General features: G+C 41.8%; 1 protein-coding gene across 1 annotated transcript in view; it reads right to left on the bottom strand.

Moving 5' to 3' along the window:
• Positions 1–170: 170 nt before the first annotated feature.
• The window catches only part of GRIP2 (glutamate receptor interacting protein 2), a 118,608-nt gene continuing 100,180 nt past the window's right edge, over positions 171–18,598 (bottom strand). The window contains 5 exon segments of the mRNA XM_032239103.1: positions 171–2,523; positions 6,811–6,957; positions 15,440–15,500; positions 15,502–15,619; positions 15,622–15,673. Of these exon segments, the coding sequence (XP_032094994.1) occupies positions 2,326–2,523; positions 6,811–6,957; positions 15,440–15,500; positions 15,502–15,619; positions 15,622–15,673 (576 nt within the window). The 3' untranslated portion in view covers positions 171–2,325.

The raw sequence follows: 18,598 nt of genomic DNA on the forward strand, positions 1-18,598 counted from the left end.
GAGGAAAGGCCTTATCAGTAAAACAAGATATCTTACTTGTTCCATTTGCTTATATTATAAATCCTTTGGCTCTCATAACAATCATAAAGCTAGAGCTACCTTTGTGGAAACAGATATAAACCCTTCAGATCAGTCATAATGATAAATTAACTTTCTGAAGAAAACATACATTATAATTTATTTTGCTTTATTTAAGTTAAAAAAAATCTAAGGAATTGTAATACCATTTAAATACACAGATTTACAAATAGGTCCAAAACAGGACTAAAATATTATTTGAATATTGTGCTTTCATAGATACATAAGAAAATTAGCATATAAAAATACTTTGTACAGGAATACACTCTAATATATGGATAAAAAATACACATTTAATGCATTTCATTTTTATATCATTCAAAATGCATAGGAAGGGATACAAGGACCATTTTTAAAGCCTTATTAAAAGTCTTCATTAAAAACCTAATTGAAGCCACAGGGAGCTTCTGCCATTATGAGAATATTGCATATAAAAACCCCATTTTCCACACATCCATCAATATTTTTTTTTGTTTCTTTTATGGCACATCTAGATTATGGCAGCAATGGTATGGAATATTTCATACTTTGAGAAGAGAGAATGGCTACAGCTAGAGACAGCCCAATAAGACTCATGCACATCTTGATAAGAAAGTCACAGAGAGCGAGAGAGAGCAGTGCTGTGAAGATATATATGCTCACAGCTTGGGCTGGGTTCAGACCAGAAACCACCTTGGATCAGTGGACTCATCTAAAGGGTGCTTCCAATCTTGACAAAAACATGGTATCTCAAAATGAATCAAAACAGTAGAAAATGATATCAAAATTAAAACTATTAGAAAGGAAGAGAGGAGCCAGTTTTCCCATTCAATAAACTAAATTCCCAAGTAAAGGTCAACTTAAATAAGAACAATAAAGAGTGGTTCCAGAAACCACTAGTAGACGGGCCAGGGAGAAACCACAAATCCTGGCATTTTCCCCTTTTGAAATGAAGAAATCATGGCTTCTTTTGAAATTGTTAACTAAGCAGGTAATTGAAAGAATGTGAATATCACACACGGCAGCGCTACAAGGGGATTTGACTCAGGAGGCTGATGCAAAGTCCTGGTTTACAAAGGCTTCATGCTCACAAGTTGTAAGTACAAAAGGTAATTGTAGAAAAAGACAGGGATGCTGCTACTGATAGGTTACAACAAAGTGTCAAGCATCATCGTGGGATTAAACAAATGTACACATTTTACTGGTGCAATCCACAGAGGATGTACTTGGAGGTACAATATCAATCTAGAGACACTGTCTCATGCTACGGAGTAACCAAGGTTCCTTCCACCACCACCACCATTACACAGATCATTAAGGGGGAGAAGATGTTGATGCAAGTGACTTATGCTCAGCTGCCCACTCATAACTGTACATAACTGGGAACAATTTCAGGGCTGTCCGTGCTCAAGTATAAATGGCTGGTCCAAGAGGCTTTATGTTCCCCGTGCAATGCTATACAGTAAGTGCTTTCAAGAAATGGTGGACGGAGAGTAAGAAACTCAGTAAAAAAAAAAATTAAGCTGGACAATATTTTAAAGGTGAAACATCTTTCTGCTACCACCCAAAGAATAAATTATGAAGGATTTTGAAGGTGAAAATATTTCTGGTATCTCCCAAAGAATAAATTGTGGGGAAGGTATTTGTCAGAGCTACTTCTTGATGAACAGGTTGCCTTTTAAATTAAATCCAAAAGTAGAGTGTGCACTTAGTGTCAAAGGGACGCCTGATAGTGATCTGTGAGAATGTGCAGGGGAGCTGGAGGAGGGGATCAAGGAGTGTTGTAGGGATGTCTTTCACGAAAAAAAGGGGGGGGGATGTTTTAAGATGTACTTCACTTGATTAAACCAAACAAACAAAAAGAGCACCGTGTATCAAAGTCCTTAAAAACTGGGGAAGAGCTTGTGCACTATTACCCATGCATTGGAAACACTCATATGATGAGTAAGGGTGTTCTCCTGTGGGTGAATTATTCTGGGTGTTGCTGTTAGCAACTGGCTCCATCCCTGACTAGTTCACTCCATCTGGGCTTGAACCTTCAAGGCCAAGCTGTGTTGGCTTCAAAATGTGATTGGCGGGGAGGGGGGGGGGGAGAGGAAACATCTCTTCACAGCAACTGACATTACGCAGATTAAGCATAAATACGAGTGCAAAATAAAACAAATGAACGACAACCAAAAAAAAAAAAAAAAACCCTCACATACCACACAACAGACACCCATTAATTCCTTCGCTCCCACAGAAACCTTGAGAAGAGCAGACCATCCTTCAGAGTGTCTGGGCGCTTGTCTTCACCTCCCCTCCAACCGACTGCTGGTCTGTAAAGCTTCTTGGCTCCTGTAGGCAAGTATTGGCAATGAAAGCCAGGGGGTTTCGGCTGATTACAAGGTCCAACTTATTTCCTGCATCAGATATCAGAGGAACAGCCAGAGAGCAATCAAAGTCCCTTGTACGGATGCAATTCACCTAAAAGGATGGGAAAGCCACGGTGAGAGAAGAGGCAAAAGAAGGAAACTATGGAGAGATGGGGACAAAATGAAGCAACTGCTTCTTTGCAAAATAACCTTGCGGGCAGCCAAGGTCGTCTCTACCATACAGGTAGCCCTCGATTTATGACCACAATAGGGGCAGGAGTTTCCATCGCTAAGCAAGGTGGTCGTTGCACTCGATTTTACAACATTTTTTTTTTTGCCACAGTCCTTAAATCATTGTGACTGTTAAGTGGATCACGTGATTGTTAAGAAAATCGGGCTTCCCCCATTGACTTCGCTTGTCAGAAATCATCTGGGAAGGTCGCAAGTGGTGATCGTGTGACCCTGGGACATTGTAACCATTGTAAATACATGTTGGTTGCCAAGCTCCTGAAATTTAATCACATGGCCTTGGGTCATAAGTGCATGGACTGTTTGTAAGTCATTTTTTCCAGCCCTGTCGTAGCTTTAAAAGGTTGCTAAATGAATGTGTTATGTTGTAAACTAACTTTATATTTTCCAGCCCAAGCCATTCAAAATGGAAGGAAAATACCTATTTCCTTGGGAGCGGGGAACATATAGGGATGTGAAAAGTTGCATTCTTGCAGTCCCCTTAACTTCCAGACAAGAGTTTCAGAGCCAAAGGTGAATTCTATCACAGCCCTTATCAGGCAGCCTCACTCACAAAATATACTGCCCACATTAGTTTCTCAGCTATGAAAAGCTGACCTGTAAAGTTTTGCAACCCAAGAGAGAAGGGGACTATTTAAATGTTGAGCATTTTGAGTTTTTCCCCTTGGAGAGCTTTTTCTCCCTTTTACTTTCTCTGTGATAGGCACCACAAAAGGCAATTCTGACATGAACAATATGTTTGATCACTAATAGTGGCGATAACACTTTTGCAATGCCACAGGGACAACAAACAATTAACAGCAATATAACTGAAGCACAAGAGCAGGAAAACTGTACCAACTGCCTCTTTCAATATTTTAGGAGGAATGGCTGAGAAACAAATATGTACTCATCCTAAGAGGCAGGTATGCTGGAGGCCTTCCCTCTTTGGAATATCTAAGCAGGTTTGGGAAAAGATCCTCTGGCCCATGATGCCTCCAGGTGGCTGCCCTTCATTAGGGTGCCCTAATATACTTGATGGGGATGCCCTTCTAAAAAATGGCAGGTCTTTCAGGGCTATGGGGTTGCAGCTAGTTATGTTGTGACATCACTGTAAGGAGTGTGGTTAGAGTTGGATTTTTGAGGAGGGGTTCTAAAATGTGAATCTCTTCCTAAATTCTCTCTAAAAGTGAATTTCAAGAGCAGGCCTGGAAATTTTGTCTCAAGTATACATTTGCTTCAAGGACAACAGAGGTGGTATTCAGCAGGTTCTGACCAGTTCCGGAAAACCGATAGCGGAAATTTTGAGTAGTTCGGAGAACCGGTAAATACCACCTCTGAGTGGCCACACCCCCATCTGCCTCCCAAGTCCCAGCTGATTGGAAGGAAATGGGGATTTTGCAGTAACTTTTCCCTGGAGTGGGGTGGGAATGGAGATTTTACAGTATCCTTCCTCTGCCATACCAACCAAGCCACACCTACCAAGCCACACCATGGTCACCAAGCCACGTCATGCCCACCAAGCCAAACCCACAGAACTGGGAGTAAATTTTTTTGCATCCCATCACTGAAGGACAACTGTGTGGCCCATGGGTTGCACTAGCCAGCCATTAGCACTTCTGCATATAGAGTAACTCCTGGAAGTTTTCTTCTGTTCCATTTTGTTTCCTGAACTTCTGTGTTTGTGTGTAAAGCATAAACAGAAGAGAAAAGACTCTTGGGAGACTGAAAACAGATGACCTTCAGCAAGAAGCAGGCATGGGCCTAGATTCAGGGACAACAGTAGAGAAACTATGGATATAAGGATAGGCAGATAAGACAGCCAAATGCATTTAATGGAAGAGGTTTTCCCTGTCGCTAATATTTCTAAAAGGGAAATAATGACATTTTTTGTTTCCTACTAAATGTTTCATAATAAACAGATTTCTAAAGAAAACAAGAAGTTGACAGAACTGGCTTTTAAAAAACAATGTCTCAGGCTGGAAAAAAAAACATACTTTCCAATTTAAAATTTAATTCCTGGGTACCGGACAAAGGGTTTCCTATCTTCCCAGTGACTAAATAATAATAGAAAATGTTCTTCCCCTGCAGGTAGGGAAAAGATGTCAGAGAAAGGAGAGGGGCTAACTGGCAGAAAAAACAACAGCAATGGCCTCCTTCATCTTGTCTAGCAAAGTTTTGAATCAGGGTAGTCCTCGATTTACAACAGTTCATTTAGTGCTCATTCAAAGATACAGTAGCACTGAAAAAAGTGACTTATGACTGTTTTCACACTTACGACCATTGCAGCGTCCCCATCGTCATATGATCAAAATTCAGATGCTTGGCAACTGGTTCATAGTTATGCTGGAAGCAGCATCCCAGGGTCATGTGATTCTCTTTTGCGACCTTCTGACAAACAAAGTCAATGGGGAAACAAGATTCACTTAACTACCATGTCACTAGAGCCGTGGTAGCGCAGTGGTTAGAGTGCAGTATTGCAGGCTAACTCTGCCGACTGCCAGCAGTTCGATTCTCACCAGCTCAAGATTGACTCAGCCTTTCATCCTTCCACAGTCAGTAAAATGAGGACCCAGATTGTTAGGGGCAATATGATGACTCTGTAACCCGCTTAGAGAGGGCTGTGAAGCAGTATATAAATCTAAGTGCTATTGCTATTAACAGCCTCCATGATTCACTTAACAGCTGCAGCAAGAAAGGTCATAAAAGGGGGCAAAACTCATTTAACAATTGTCTCACCAACATAAATTTTGGGCTCAATTGTCGAGGATTACCAGTAACTCATTTCTGAGATAATCAAGAAGTGTAGAAAAGAAAGCTGGCTACTCCCTTTACGTGCTTTCCCCTTCTTGCTGGTTTCAAAACAAATTCCTTCCTGTGGTAAACAGCAAGGTGAGGGAAAGGTTTTCTTTGGGGCAAAGACAGAGGGGAAAAGAAATTAGCTACAATCATGACCTTGTTTCGCTACTCCCTTCACCAGCTGTTTTTTTAATTTCTTCTGTGCCCGAAGGGAAAGCCATCTGCCCTTCCAATCTTCCATCCCCCAGACAAATCACAGAGATTTGTTGCTTTTTAACATGAATTTTGTTTTAATTGGAATGTTTTTTATTGCCTACTTCCATTTCCGTTTGCTTTTATGGTTGCTTGTTTATCTAATTGCCTTTATTGAAGATTGTTTGTTATTTCTTTTTGTTTATTGCACTGGGCTCCTTTGGGAGGAACGACAGAGAAGAAGACAATGACGAGCAAAAAAAAATAAATTAAAAACAACTCTGGCTTTTCTCAGCATGATGACAGGGTGGTGGTGAAGGGACAGAATTATGGAGCAAAGGTTTAGCTGAATGCTAGTACTCTAGAATTGAAGGTTTGTCCCAATGGTGCATTTTCAGGAGGCAACTGGACTTTCTTGTTTTTTTCTTTTGAAGATGTTTCGCTTCTCACCCAAGAAGCTTCTTCAGAGCTGAAGAAGCTTTTTTGATGAGAAGCAAAACGTCTTCAAAAGAAAAAACAAGAAAGTCCAGTTGCCTCCTGAAAAAACACCTTCGGAACAACCATGACCCGGATGACTGAAAATCTCTACAGAAGATCAGATTTAAGAACACAGACATAATTTTAAATGAGTGACACAAACACAGCTGCCTTACTGAGGGTGAAGTTACAGGGTGAAGAAAGTGGAAAGGTAAGCCTGTTTCAGGTAAAATCTCTCATTAATCACAGGTAGCCAATGGCTTTTAGATGAGCATACACATCTAACAAGGGATGAAGTGGCTCAGTGGCTAAGACACTGAACTTGTCAATTATAAAGGTCGGCAGTTCAAGGATTCGAATCCCTAGTGCAGCGTAACGGAGTGAGCTCCCGTTATTTGTCCCAACTTCTGCCAACCTAGCAGTTCTAAAGCATGTAAAAATGCAAGTAGAAAAGTAGGGATCATCTTTGGTGGGAAGGTAACAGTGTTCTGTGCACCTTTAGTGTTTAGTCATGTTGGCCACATGACCACAGAGACATCTTCGGACAGCGCTGGCTCTTTGGCTTTGAAACGGAGATGAGCACCACCCTCTGGAGTCAGGAATGACTAGCACATATATGCGAGGGGAACCTTTACCTTCACCTTACACACCTAACTCTTTAAGAAACCATTTTTCTTCCCCCCCATCCATTGTGATTGATTACCTGGAGGACTCTGTCATAAGGCTTGAGTCCACACTGGTCAGCTGGCCCACCTGGACGGATCATATTCACATAGACACCCTTTTCTAGCAAGCCATCAGAGACACTGAACCCAAAGTCTTCAGTTTCGGGATCCTTGTAAATTGTCATCTATAAGAAAAGGCAACTTTAATAGGGATGATGGTAAAAATGAAGTTGGGTGTACAAGATAGAGATTAGACAAGAGGGAGAATGACATTATAAAATATCCAAGAACTTCGTTGTCCCATAAGTGCTTTTTCAAAAGGCAACGGGATTTTGTTTTCCTTTGAAGATGTTTCAAGAAGTTTCTTCAGTTCTCTTCAAGGAAAAAAAAGGAAACACAAAGTCCAGTTGCCTTTTGCAAAAGCACCTATGGGACAACCATGACCTGGATGACTGAGAATCTCCACAGACATTCAACAACATGGGCAACATGAAGTGTCCACAGTACCATTCTAATTTTATTTTTTAGACCCTGAAGACTTGGCTTCAAAACCTTACTCCATGGGATAACTTACTCTTTCTCAACCTCAACTAACTAATCAGATTGTTTTAAAAAAAATTAGTGGTACCAGATGCCGTACCAAGGTTTGCCCCTTTCTTTTCCTTGAAGGAAAATCAGATGACAGGTAAATAAGGCCTTGTTACATTGCAGGAGCATTTTTAATTTTTAATTGAATCTCCCGTAGATTTGTGCCCATGAACCCACATAATACAATTTTTATCCCATTCCAAAAATGTGACACTGTGTCAGCCTCTGCTTCGCTTGCTTGCTATCGGCTGCCATAAAAACGGGGAGGGCGGGGGCATGATATTTGGGAAGGGAATCGTATGGTACTGGAGGAGTTATGTAGAAGGGAGTTTTGTTCTCGTCATCATCTGCGCATGCTGATGGCCAATGTTTGGACTTGTTCTAGGCTTGGGAAGGCGAACCTATGACACGTGTGCCACAGGTGACACGCGGAGCCATTTGTCAGGGCATGCGAGGAGTTGCCCTGTCAGCTAGCCAGCACGCATGCGTGCGCTGGCAAGCTGAGTTCAGCCTTTTTTAAAGCCATTTTTCGCCCTCCCCAGGCTCCAGAGGCTTTATAGGAGCCTGGGAAGGGTGAAAACAGCCTCCCCCGGTCCCCCATTGGGCTCTCCAGAGGCTTCAGGAGCTTCCCTGAAGCCTCCAGAGCATACAAACAGGCCCTACTGGCAAAGTGGAAATTTGGGAACGGACTTCCGGTTTGCTCGTAGGGCCAGTTTAAGCCCCCCGGAGCCTTCAGGTGCCTTCCAGAAGGCTCTGGAAGATGAAAAATGACCCTACAAGCAAACCAGAAGTAACTTCCAGTTTGCTCGTAGGGCCATTTTTAGTCCTCCGAAGCCTTCAGGGAAGCCTCCTGAGGGCTCCTGAATGCTTCAGAGGGCTAAAATTGGCCCCAGAAGCAACCCGGAAGTGACTTCCGGTTTGCCCCTAGGGTCGTTTTTTGCACTCCAGAGGTTTCAGGTAAACTCCTGAAGCCTCTGGAGGGCCTCCTGGGTGGGGGGGAGAGGCTGTTTTCGCCCTCCCCGGGCTCCTATAAAGCCTCTGGACCCTGGGGTGGGCAGAAAAGCATGCAAAAAATGGGGGGGTCACACCTGTCATGCATGCATGTGCACTGGGGGGGTGTCACACATTGCATTATGGGTGCGGCAGGCCCACGCACAATCCCCCTGCGCTCCCCCTGCTTATGGCACACGAGCTGAAAATGGTTCACCATCGCTGTTCTAGGCCAACCGTCTCGAATACCAACCTGATGAGGCCTTTTGAAGATGCACCCCACATGACACCTTAGGGAGTTGCAGATTGGACACTGGGGTGGGGTAATTGGAGGGAGGGGGCTGGGTAATCTTTGATATGTACTTGTTCATGCCTTTTTGGCTCAGATCTTGGTTTTCTTTCACTGCTATCTATTCATAACCAGTAAAAGTATCTTTAATTCCATGAACAATGGAGTTGGGAGTTTTCTTTCTTGGTTATTGATGGCAGCACCCCCGACATTAAGCAAGATCCTGACACACTGACACACTGCTTTATTTAGAACAATCATGAAGCCAATAGAAACCATGTTTTCTAGATGGGTAGAAGACACTTATGTGCAGGAACCTCAGTCATCTACATGTCAATAAAAATAATAAAGGACAATAAAGGTAATTAAACTCCTGTATTCACTTAGCCTCAGCATTTCACAACTACCCAGTACTATCTTTGAAAGCTTTGCTGACTAGGCATTCAGCCACCCAACCCCATTCACTTATTGCAGGTACTTCAAAACTGCATCATGTAGTAACTACACATGTCAGTCTGAAAGATGCAAAGTCTGTGATTGGCTTTGGGTCATTAAGAGTGGATAATCTTTGACTGCATTATTACAAATAATCCTCAATGCTGAGATCTCCAATATGCTTTGGACATCAATCATTTCCTTATCCACCCACCTTTTAACATTCATTAGATACTTTATTTTTGTTAATGGGAGGTTGATATATTTCAATACAAGGTACTAATATCATAATTATTCTAAGAATTCCTTTGGTTCCATATGTGTTCAGATTTATTCTTTTAAAAGAAGGAGGGTGTTCACCACAACTCAGTGCATTACAGTGTCAGGGTTCCAAGAAACACCCCCAATGAAACAAAACTCCAAGGCCTGGCATTCCTTAAAGTTCCACTTTATGAGAGATGTCATGTTGGCACATCTGGGGAAACCTGAATCTGAAAGTTTCTAGGCTTTCCCCACCCAGTTGAAAGTTCACAACCCTTGCCCCATACCCACAAGTTCATCACATGGTCCAATTCAACGTTCAAATGTAACTGGAGACAATCTCCAATCACTCCCATCCAAGTGCAGGCAAGTGTCCTTGGTTCGCAAAAGAAAATATGTTGTTATGGCTAAACTCTACCACTCCAACCAACCCCCCTCCCAAATTCCCAGGCTAACATATGAGCCAATCATGAAGCTGCAAAAAGAAAAATGGCTTCCACACTGACATATAGTATTTGTGTTGCGTTTTTATCACAAAAGACAAATTGAGCTGGAAAATAGTAGAGGACACCTCTGAGGGAAGAGAAGGAGAAAGATCAGAAATGGAGTAAAGAACATCCTCAGCAGTTTGTCTTATTTAGTAAACGGTTCCCAACATGAGAGCCATGTTAATGGTCAAGTTTCCTAGGGACAGGCCTTCTGGTGTGTTCCAAATTCCAAAAGTGCTCTTTGTTCCTTAAAAACTGAAAAGTGAACAATCTTTTGTCAAGATTGGTCAAAATTGGTATCATTAGCCATGCCATGTTCACGTTTCAAGAATGGGGAAAGAACCTTGATAAAATACCATCAGATGATCTTTCTCTGTGCATTGGAGTGGCCCATCCTTTTCATACAATCCACTTCTACCTGCCACAATGTACTCCCAAATGATACATATTGAGTATTTTAACCCAAAAACAATTCATCCCAAAGCTAAAAAGAGAATTTGGCTATGGAAAAAGGTAAAGAAGCCATCATAAATGTAGATACAACCAAAAGAAAGTTATTAGTTATGCTAAGTAATTGGGTAACTCTATGGTGCTCACTGAAGATGAGGAAAGGCTTAGGTGAGATTAAAAAGAAGGCAAGAAAGGAGACAGATTTCTAATTAGGGAAACAAAAGAGAATGAAAAGTACATGTCGCCTTGGGTCAAAGAGGCAGGAGAAAGATGTTTGATGGTCAGACAGGAAACAGATTGAGAGAAGGAATTAAGGTTAAAACATGCTACTGTTTTCAAAACCTGAGTATAGGTTGAGTTAGGGTGAATGGTGTTTTGTAACAGGGGTGCAGAGGGTTTTTTTGGACTGGAATGCCAGAGTTGGACAAGTTAACGATTAATACTCACTGCGTGAAATCACTTGGGTTTTAGCCAACATGCTGCAAATTATCTATGAAAAGACTGGAAAAAGGTCAGAGCAGGTATTTGATAGCCAGCTGAGGCCATAAAAGTTTCCTTACCTGCCCCTTCTCTCTTTCCAGCCCTCTTATAAGGCACTAAGCTTGGTGGAAGCAATGAAACCATCTTGCTGAACAAGGGACAAATATTTTGAAAACTGCCTGGCTGAAGGAACTCTCAGGGCAGAAAATAAAAATATAAGGACCTACTATGTAAAGTTCTTTTTTTTTAAAGGAAAAACTAAAGTTGTTCAAAAGAGTTATAATTTTATTTTTCCCACTAAAGCATTTAGTACAGAAATGTAAAATTCATATTATTAATCAAAGCAGCAAATATCTATGTTGCAATCTGGTATGCTAATGGGACCCTAAATATTACAGCCTTAAAGTTGCCATTTTTCCAATTAGTGAATAGCCGTGTTTCTCATGAATCAGGCATATATTCCAAAAGACTTCAAATAAAATTTATTTCAGAAGGCAAAGGCAAGAATTTCTTTAGAAGTAAGAAGTTTGGATAGCAACAGAAAGAATTCAAGACCTGTTTCCAAGCTATTGGATTAAACATTCAGGTAATAAGCTAGTTAATTTCTTAGAGCCTACCATATATTAAATTAAAAGCAATTATCAAAAGTCAACACAAATTTGTCAAGAGCAAGTCTTGCTCTTCCACTTTTTTCATCAATTAGCTTTCTAAATAGATCAAGGAAATGATGTAGCTGTACTATATACCAGTTTTTGCATTCGAAAAGTTACATTTTTATTAGCAAGCTAGCTAAGTGTGAGTTAGGAGGACTGGGCAGTTGGTTTTTAAGTATATGACAATTAAATTGAGAATTGGCTCAAAAATTCCTTAAGTGTTCCTCATCAAATTGATGTCAAATGGGATTCATTCCTAGCCCTTGTACTGCGCCAGGGAGGTGTGAATGTGTATTTTATTTCATTGTACTTAATTTCATTTTTCTCAATGGATTGTTGAAGAGATAGAGGGGACGCTTAAGGAATGCTTGTTATCAAATTACCAAATGACACCAAATTGGTAGGATAGCAATTATCTTAGAAGATAGGAAAAAGCGAACTTGATGCTAGAGAAGAGGCTAAAATAACAGAATTAAATTAGAGGAAAAAAAATGCAACATTCATTACTCTAAAGAGAAATGAAATGCATAGGTAACAGGATGGAGAATATCTAGCTTGATAACAGCACATTTTAAAAAAATACCAGAATAAAGGTTGATTGAAAATGGAATAAACACAGCAGTATGATTTGGCTGACGAAAAGAGAAATTCAATTTAAACGTTACAGAAGTTTAATTGTCAAATTGAGAGAATTGCTCCACTTTATCCTCCTTTAGTCCAATCCCACCTCCAACAATGTCTTCTCCTGGACCCAGCATTAAGAAGGATGCAGAGAAACTGGTAGTTACAGAAGGGCAATGAAGATGACCAGAGGGCTAATAACATTCTTTGAGAAAGAGTGAAGGAACTGGGGAATGTTTATCCAACTAGGAAGAATATGATAGTATTTAAATATCTGATAGAAGGACACACCAAATTGAGACTTTGGTAATAGATCCAAGCTATAGGAAGATAATATCTAACAGAATATTAGGGGTAAAAGTAATACAATGTGGGGGTAGAATAAAAATCCAGTGGCCTCCTATTTACTTAATGTTTATAAGTGGAGGTTGATCAGTCTCTCTTGTGGATACTTTGAGTTGAGCAAGGAATAGAGTAGAGTAGAGTAGAGTAGAGTAGAGTAGAGTAGAGTAGAATAGAATAGAATAGAATAGAATAACAGAGTTGGAAGGGACCTTGAAGATCTTCATTCAGGGTCCAACCTTCCTAAGCAGGGTCCAGTCCCCCGGCTTAGGCAGGAAACCCTGCACCACTTCAGACAAATAGATATCCAACATCTTTGTCAAAAAAGGGCACGCATAGCCTTTAGGAGGCTTGTAGAGTGTTCCTGGATGCTGTGGGGAGGGACGAGAAAAAAACAGCCAATTTTTTCGTGAAAACGGACCCATTTTTTGTCAAAAAAGGGCATGCATAGTCTTTAGGAGGCTTATAGAGTGCTCCTGGAGGCTGTGGGGGGGGGGGGAAATGAGCAAAAAACAGCCTGTTTTTCGCTATTTCTGCCATCCCCAGCCCCCAGGAGCACTCTGGAAGCCTCCTAAAGGCTATGCATGGCCATTTTGGTGAAGGGGGCGAGGTTTCGAGAAGCCAAAAAATGCTGCATTCAGTATACAAGACGCACCCAGATTTTCACCCTCTTTTTTGAGGGAAAAAGGTCCGTCTTATTCTCTGAAAAATATGGTAATTGTTCTAACTGTCAGAAAATTTCTCCAAGGAGCTTTGACTCAAGGACCTAACTGTACACTTTTAACCTAAAGAAAATGCCGTGATTAGTCTTCACATTTACTGTAAATAAAACCACGCCTATTTTATTGAATTTCTTAATTTCTCAATACAATATCATGACTCCTGCTGGGTTTTTTTTACGCCTGAGAAAAACAATTGGAGAATTAAGATGCCTGTAAAAGTGGTATAATGTACGTTTCACATCTTGGAAGGCCCACTGAGACATATTCACTGAGGCAATAAAATGGGGGCATTAGGATTGTTTTCTAATAACTGTCCATAATAATAAAATAGTACAAATTTGCTTGTTATACAGTGTATGGTTAGTTTACCTCCCACAGACCCATTAGATCTCACAGGGTTGGCCTCCTCCGGGTGCCATTTACCAGCCAATGCCACCTGGCTATTACCCGGGGGAGGGCCTTCTCTGTGGCAGCTCCGGCCCTCTGGAATAAACTCCCCGCAGGGATTCGGACCCTCACCTCTCTCCAGGCCTTCCAAAAAGCCGTCAAAACCTGGCTCTGCCGGCAGGCCTGGGGGAGATGAGTTCCCTCCCCTCTCGACATGTATGGTTGTGCGACTGTTGTCGACTTTTATTATTTGTATTTTGTCTTTTATGTTCCCCCTTTTTTCCCCCCTTGAATTGTTCGCCGCCCTGAGTCCTCCTGGAGAAGGGCGGCATACAAATAATAAAATACAATACAAATACAATACAATACAATTTAGTTTTGAGAAGTTAAGACAAAAAAGCAAATAAGAAAGAGAAGGTTACCCAGTTTAAAATAGGTTGCCTCAGCTTGCTTTCAAATGAACCCTTGACTATGTAAATAGAGCGTTTGCTTTTTAACTAAATCTTGAAGTATTTCCAGTAAACAAAAGTCTTGTGGGAAAGGCTGGCGCCAGAGTAAATATTCCCATGCAAGAGGTTAATGGTTTACATGTCATTAGATATCTCTGATAACCACAGAATTTGTATTTTGAGCCTTCAGTTTTTCAGAATGATAAACACCAGAAAAGGAAAACATGGTTGTGGGTGCAGTATAGGAATTTTTCCTCAGTCTCTGGCTGCCAGCAATAAAATGATATTTGGACAATTATGAAAAACATAGTAAACATTCTCTGCTCTCATTCCCTTGCTATTTCAAAAGGCAAATGGGCTTTGTTTTTCCTTGAAAATGTTTCACTTGTCATCCAAGAAGCTTTTTCAATTCTGACTGAATGGTGGAGAATGGAAGGATTTGTATTTCTTGCAGTCATCTGGTCCTTAGCACTCTATCTGAGAGAAGAAGAAGCTTTTTGGATGAGAAGTAAACATCTTCAAGGAAAAACAAAGTCAGTTGCCTTTTGAAAAAGGACCTTTGGGACAACCATGACCCAGATGACTGAGAATCTCCATAGACATTTAGACATTCTTATGCCAGGCATGTGGGGAAGACCATTCTTTTGATACTAGTGGCACATAAACACTGCTTCTCTTGTCACTGAAGCCTTATACTTAATGCCTTATACTTGGCCAGTAGTGACTTTTTCATGGTTTTATACAGCTTCTCTGGAAATGGAGGGACTAACCTTAAGCATTTCTCATTGAGCTGTTATCTAAGTCAGCATTATTCTAAGGCTGTGATGTTGAACCTATGGCACGCGTGCCACCTGTGGCATGAAGAGCCCTCTTCTGCGGGCACGTGAGCCGTCGCCCAGCTCAGCTGCACCGCATATGCACAAGTGCCTTCCACCAGCCAGCTGATTTTCAGGTCTCTGCTGAGCATGCAGGAGACATGAGTGCATGTGTCAGGGTGGGGGAAGAGTGGGGGTGCAGTGCCCCCTATGGCTCATTTTTGGTCCTAGGAGGCTTCAGGGAGGCTTGCTAGTCCCAAAACAGGTTGTGAGGATGGGGCACGTGGATGCAGGGGGGGTAGTGGGGGGTCACATGCATGCACGGCGGTGGGGGGGAAGCACAGAGGGACGTGTACACATGCGCAGGGCACATTGCATTGTGGGCATGCACACACATGCTATGCATGCGCATGGTTTTGGCACGCGAGGACAAAAAGGTTAGCCATAACTGTTTCCAAGGAATTGAGAGGAGAGGCTGAATCCTCCAGGAGGAAACTTGATGCTGTGGGTTCAATGGAATGCTCCACTTCCTACTATTTGGTGCTCAAACACAGTGAAGCAACCACTGTGTTTTCTTTCACTGTTTATTTTTAAGTAAAATAAAATACAAGGGTCATGAGAGATTATCCTACAGATGCCAAACTTGCTAAGAAACCATTACTCAGTATGCACGCATATGCAAGCACAAATACTGTACCTTATGCAGCTCAAGAGGCGTTGGAGACATGATTTCTTGAATCTCATCCTTATCGTCTTTATCTCCAAATTCTGTCATTCTTAGTAGGGGTCACATTGTTGTTGTCCTGTGCTTCACCTGAGCTCTTGGGGCTGCTTTTCCTTGCTGGGCTCAGTCCTGGCTGGTTCACAGAGTTCCTGGCAATTTGCCCCCATCAAGGCTCAGATTATGTACACTGCCAGCCATGATGGATGCCTATAGGAGACAAAACAAAGAAAACAATAGAATGGGAACAGCCATTGCAAGAAAACAGAAAACAGCCCAATCAAAGAATCTCTAAGACTATCCCCACCCACACAGACAAAGACACCAGAATATAAACTGACAGGAAACAGCACTTCTTATTAGCACTGATGATGTTACCTAGGTTTGGGTAATGAAACATCTGCAAGAAACAAGCAAGCTCAGAGAGTACTTTATTTCAACCCTGAGCTATAAATATGTTCCTTCATGGTATTGCAGAAAAAAGAAAGTCTTCTGAATTTCATATCGATATGAAATGAAAATCTTCAGCACCGCAGATGTTAAACTCTATCTTTCTCCAACAAATAACCAGAGCTCTGCTAATGTAATCTCACATTTTGCCAGCTCTTACACATACCTAGCATTCTCTTCTTCAAAAGAGAGGCAAGAAAATATTGGCAAACAAAGATATTCCAAGACATCGTAGGACACAGTGATCAATATGCTTCCAATGTGTTTGCTGCTGAATGGCAAATTTGTCCAAGCGTTGTCATGTATCCATGGGATTCTGTGGCTATGAGAAATGTCCAATGGGACACACAGCCAGCAGAGAATTTGAAGACACACACTGTTGCAGTGTTCCAAGTCATGTGCCCTGTGTGCAAGTATGTGTCCTTGGGCTGTAGAAGGAATTCAATTGTTCAAAACAAGTCATGAGTCATATTTTAGTTGAAAAAGGATAGCAAATCCAGATTTTGCCTGGGGAATGTAATGCCAGGCATGTCAAGCAGCTTGTCTACCATCTTACAAAAGATTATTCTGAATTTTGGGGAACATAGTCTATATTCTACAACCTATCTGATAATTTGTTGCTTTATATCTGTTGTGGTCCACTGACAGCCTGCGGAGCTGGCAGCAGTCGGACAGTGAGGAGGTTGGAGAGGAACATGGGCCAGTCCTGGAATCTGGGGAAGGCTCGGATGAGGGCTCTGCATCAGAGGCAGGGAGGGGGCCAAGGCCATCTGGTGGTTATTTGCTGCCTTCAGAGCCTCCGGAGTCTGACATCAGCGAGGCAGAGGAACAGCAGGTGTCTGTTCCCAGTGTGTGCTACCAGAGCTGCCAGAAGGCAAGAACAATTAAGGGTCGACTTGGGAGTAAGGCTCAGAGATGATTGGCCTCTCCATAAGACATAAAAGAGGAGTGAACAGGACATGAGCGTTTGCAGGAAGCAATTAGTTCATCTGGTCAGTTCAAGCTCTGAAAAGTTCTGTTAGACTCTGTGCTAAGTTTGGCCTTGCTCTGCATTTGGCAATTAGGTCTCTGGCAGGGAGATAAGGTGGGTGTTTATCAAAATTCCCCTGAAAGACTGTGGCAACTCAAGCAGACATTTGTCGGAATCTTCACAGACTGTTTGTGAAACCTTGTGGGCTGTGAATGACCGTAATTCACAGCCGTATAAATAAAAGAAGATTTTGAGGACTAAGATTGTGATTTATGCTTTCTCAGGAAGCCTAGGTCAGAGCAATATCTGTGGCCCTTGATCTGTGGTCTGTGGACCACTGGTGAGTCCACCTGTTGGTCTGATCTGCAGCTTCCACTGTAATCAGCTCCAGTCAACTGGCCAGCAGTCCCCTTGTTGCATAAATCTTGTCTTCTTCCCACATGCACTGATTATTATTACTATTACTAAAGCCTAAGAAAAGAATCAAAGGAATGTCATAGTGAACTGTGCCACTATGAGGTAGACAAGAACTGCTTAGCAATAACAGAAAAATTAGTTATTCTAAGGTCAGCAAGTAACAGGAAGTGGTTTAGATGAGTACATGTCTGAAAATAACTGAACAGTAAATTCAATTGAAAAAGGAAGCATGCACTCAGAGGCAATGCTCACAAAGAGTGTACGAAATGCTGGAGGAAGTAACAGCAGGGAGAATGGAATCAAGGAGTTCAGCAGAAGACTTCTGATCTAGGTTATCTACCTGCTCCACACTGTCTTCCTTTACTCCACATCAAAGCCTGGCCAGTCTGGTTATGGGAAGGTAAATGTATGTTTCTGTGTCTGACTGGGGATTGATTATTCAAACTACAGAAATAAACCAAATATTTTTGTTGCTTATTTCTTGCATCTCATATCTAACTGTTGCCCTTTAAATTTTATGGTATTGGTCCCTAGGTGCAACTGAACTGTCCCTGTATCTTGATGTGGAAAGAAAGGCGGCTTAGCACAGTCTCCTGGAATTCTCTTGCTACTGTCAGTTCCTTTGATGCCATGAGAATCTCCAGGGCAACCCTTTACAATTTCCATTAAGAGATTTCTCTCTGGGGAACCCACATACTGCTGGCAGAGACTCTATGCAGGACTTCTTAGTCCTACGGGGAGTCTTTGAGACGGTATCTCTAACAGGAAGGGTAGGAAATTGCAATATTGCCAACCTGCCTGCTTTTTACAAAGTGATGGATTCATCCTAGTGTCTGCTGTTTCTAGTTTACACAAGCATTTTTTTTAAAAAAAGTTTCTAGGGTTCTTTGTTTCTGTTACTTATCAGGCCAGACTGTAGTTAGTCATTGGCAAAGAGGGATTCATTTGAAAACTGGTTCCCTGAAGTGTTCAAGTGATAATAACACAGCATTGTGAGCAGTGGTGGGTTTCAAATTTTTTAGAACCTCTTCTGTAGGTGTGGCCTGCTTTGTGGGAGTGGTTTGCCACCCATGTGACTGGGTGGGAGTGCTTGCTGGCCATGTGACTGGGTGGGAGTGGCTTGCCAGCCATGTGACTGGGTGGGTGTGGCCAACTTGTAAAATGTGGTAAAACTCACTTAACAATGCTCTTGCTTAGCAACCAAAATGTTGACTCAGAAACTCTGGCATTTGAAGCACACAAGTCTTAAAACTGTCAAGTAACAAAACCTTTGCACCCCTAACCCTTTAGAAAAAAAA

The sequence above is a fragment of the Thamnophis elegans genome, chromosome 2 (assembly GCF_009769535.1).
Source record: "Thamnophis elegans isolate rThaEle1 chromosome 2, rThaEle1.pri, whole genome shotgun sequence".
Taxonomy (NCBI): Eukaryota; Metazoa; Chordata; class Lepidosauria; order Squamata; family Colubridae; genus Thamnophis; species Thamnophis elegans.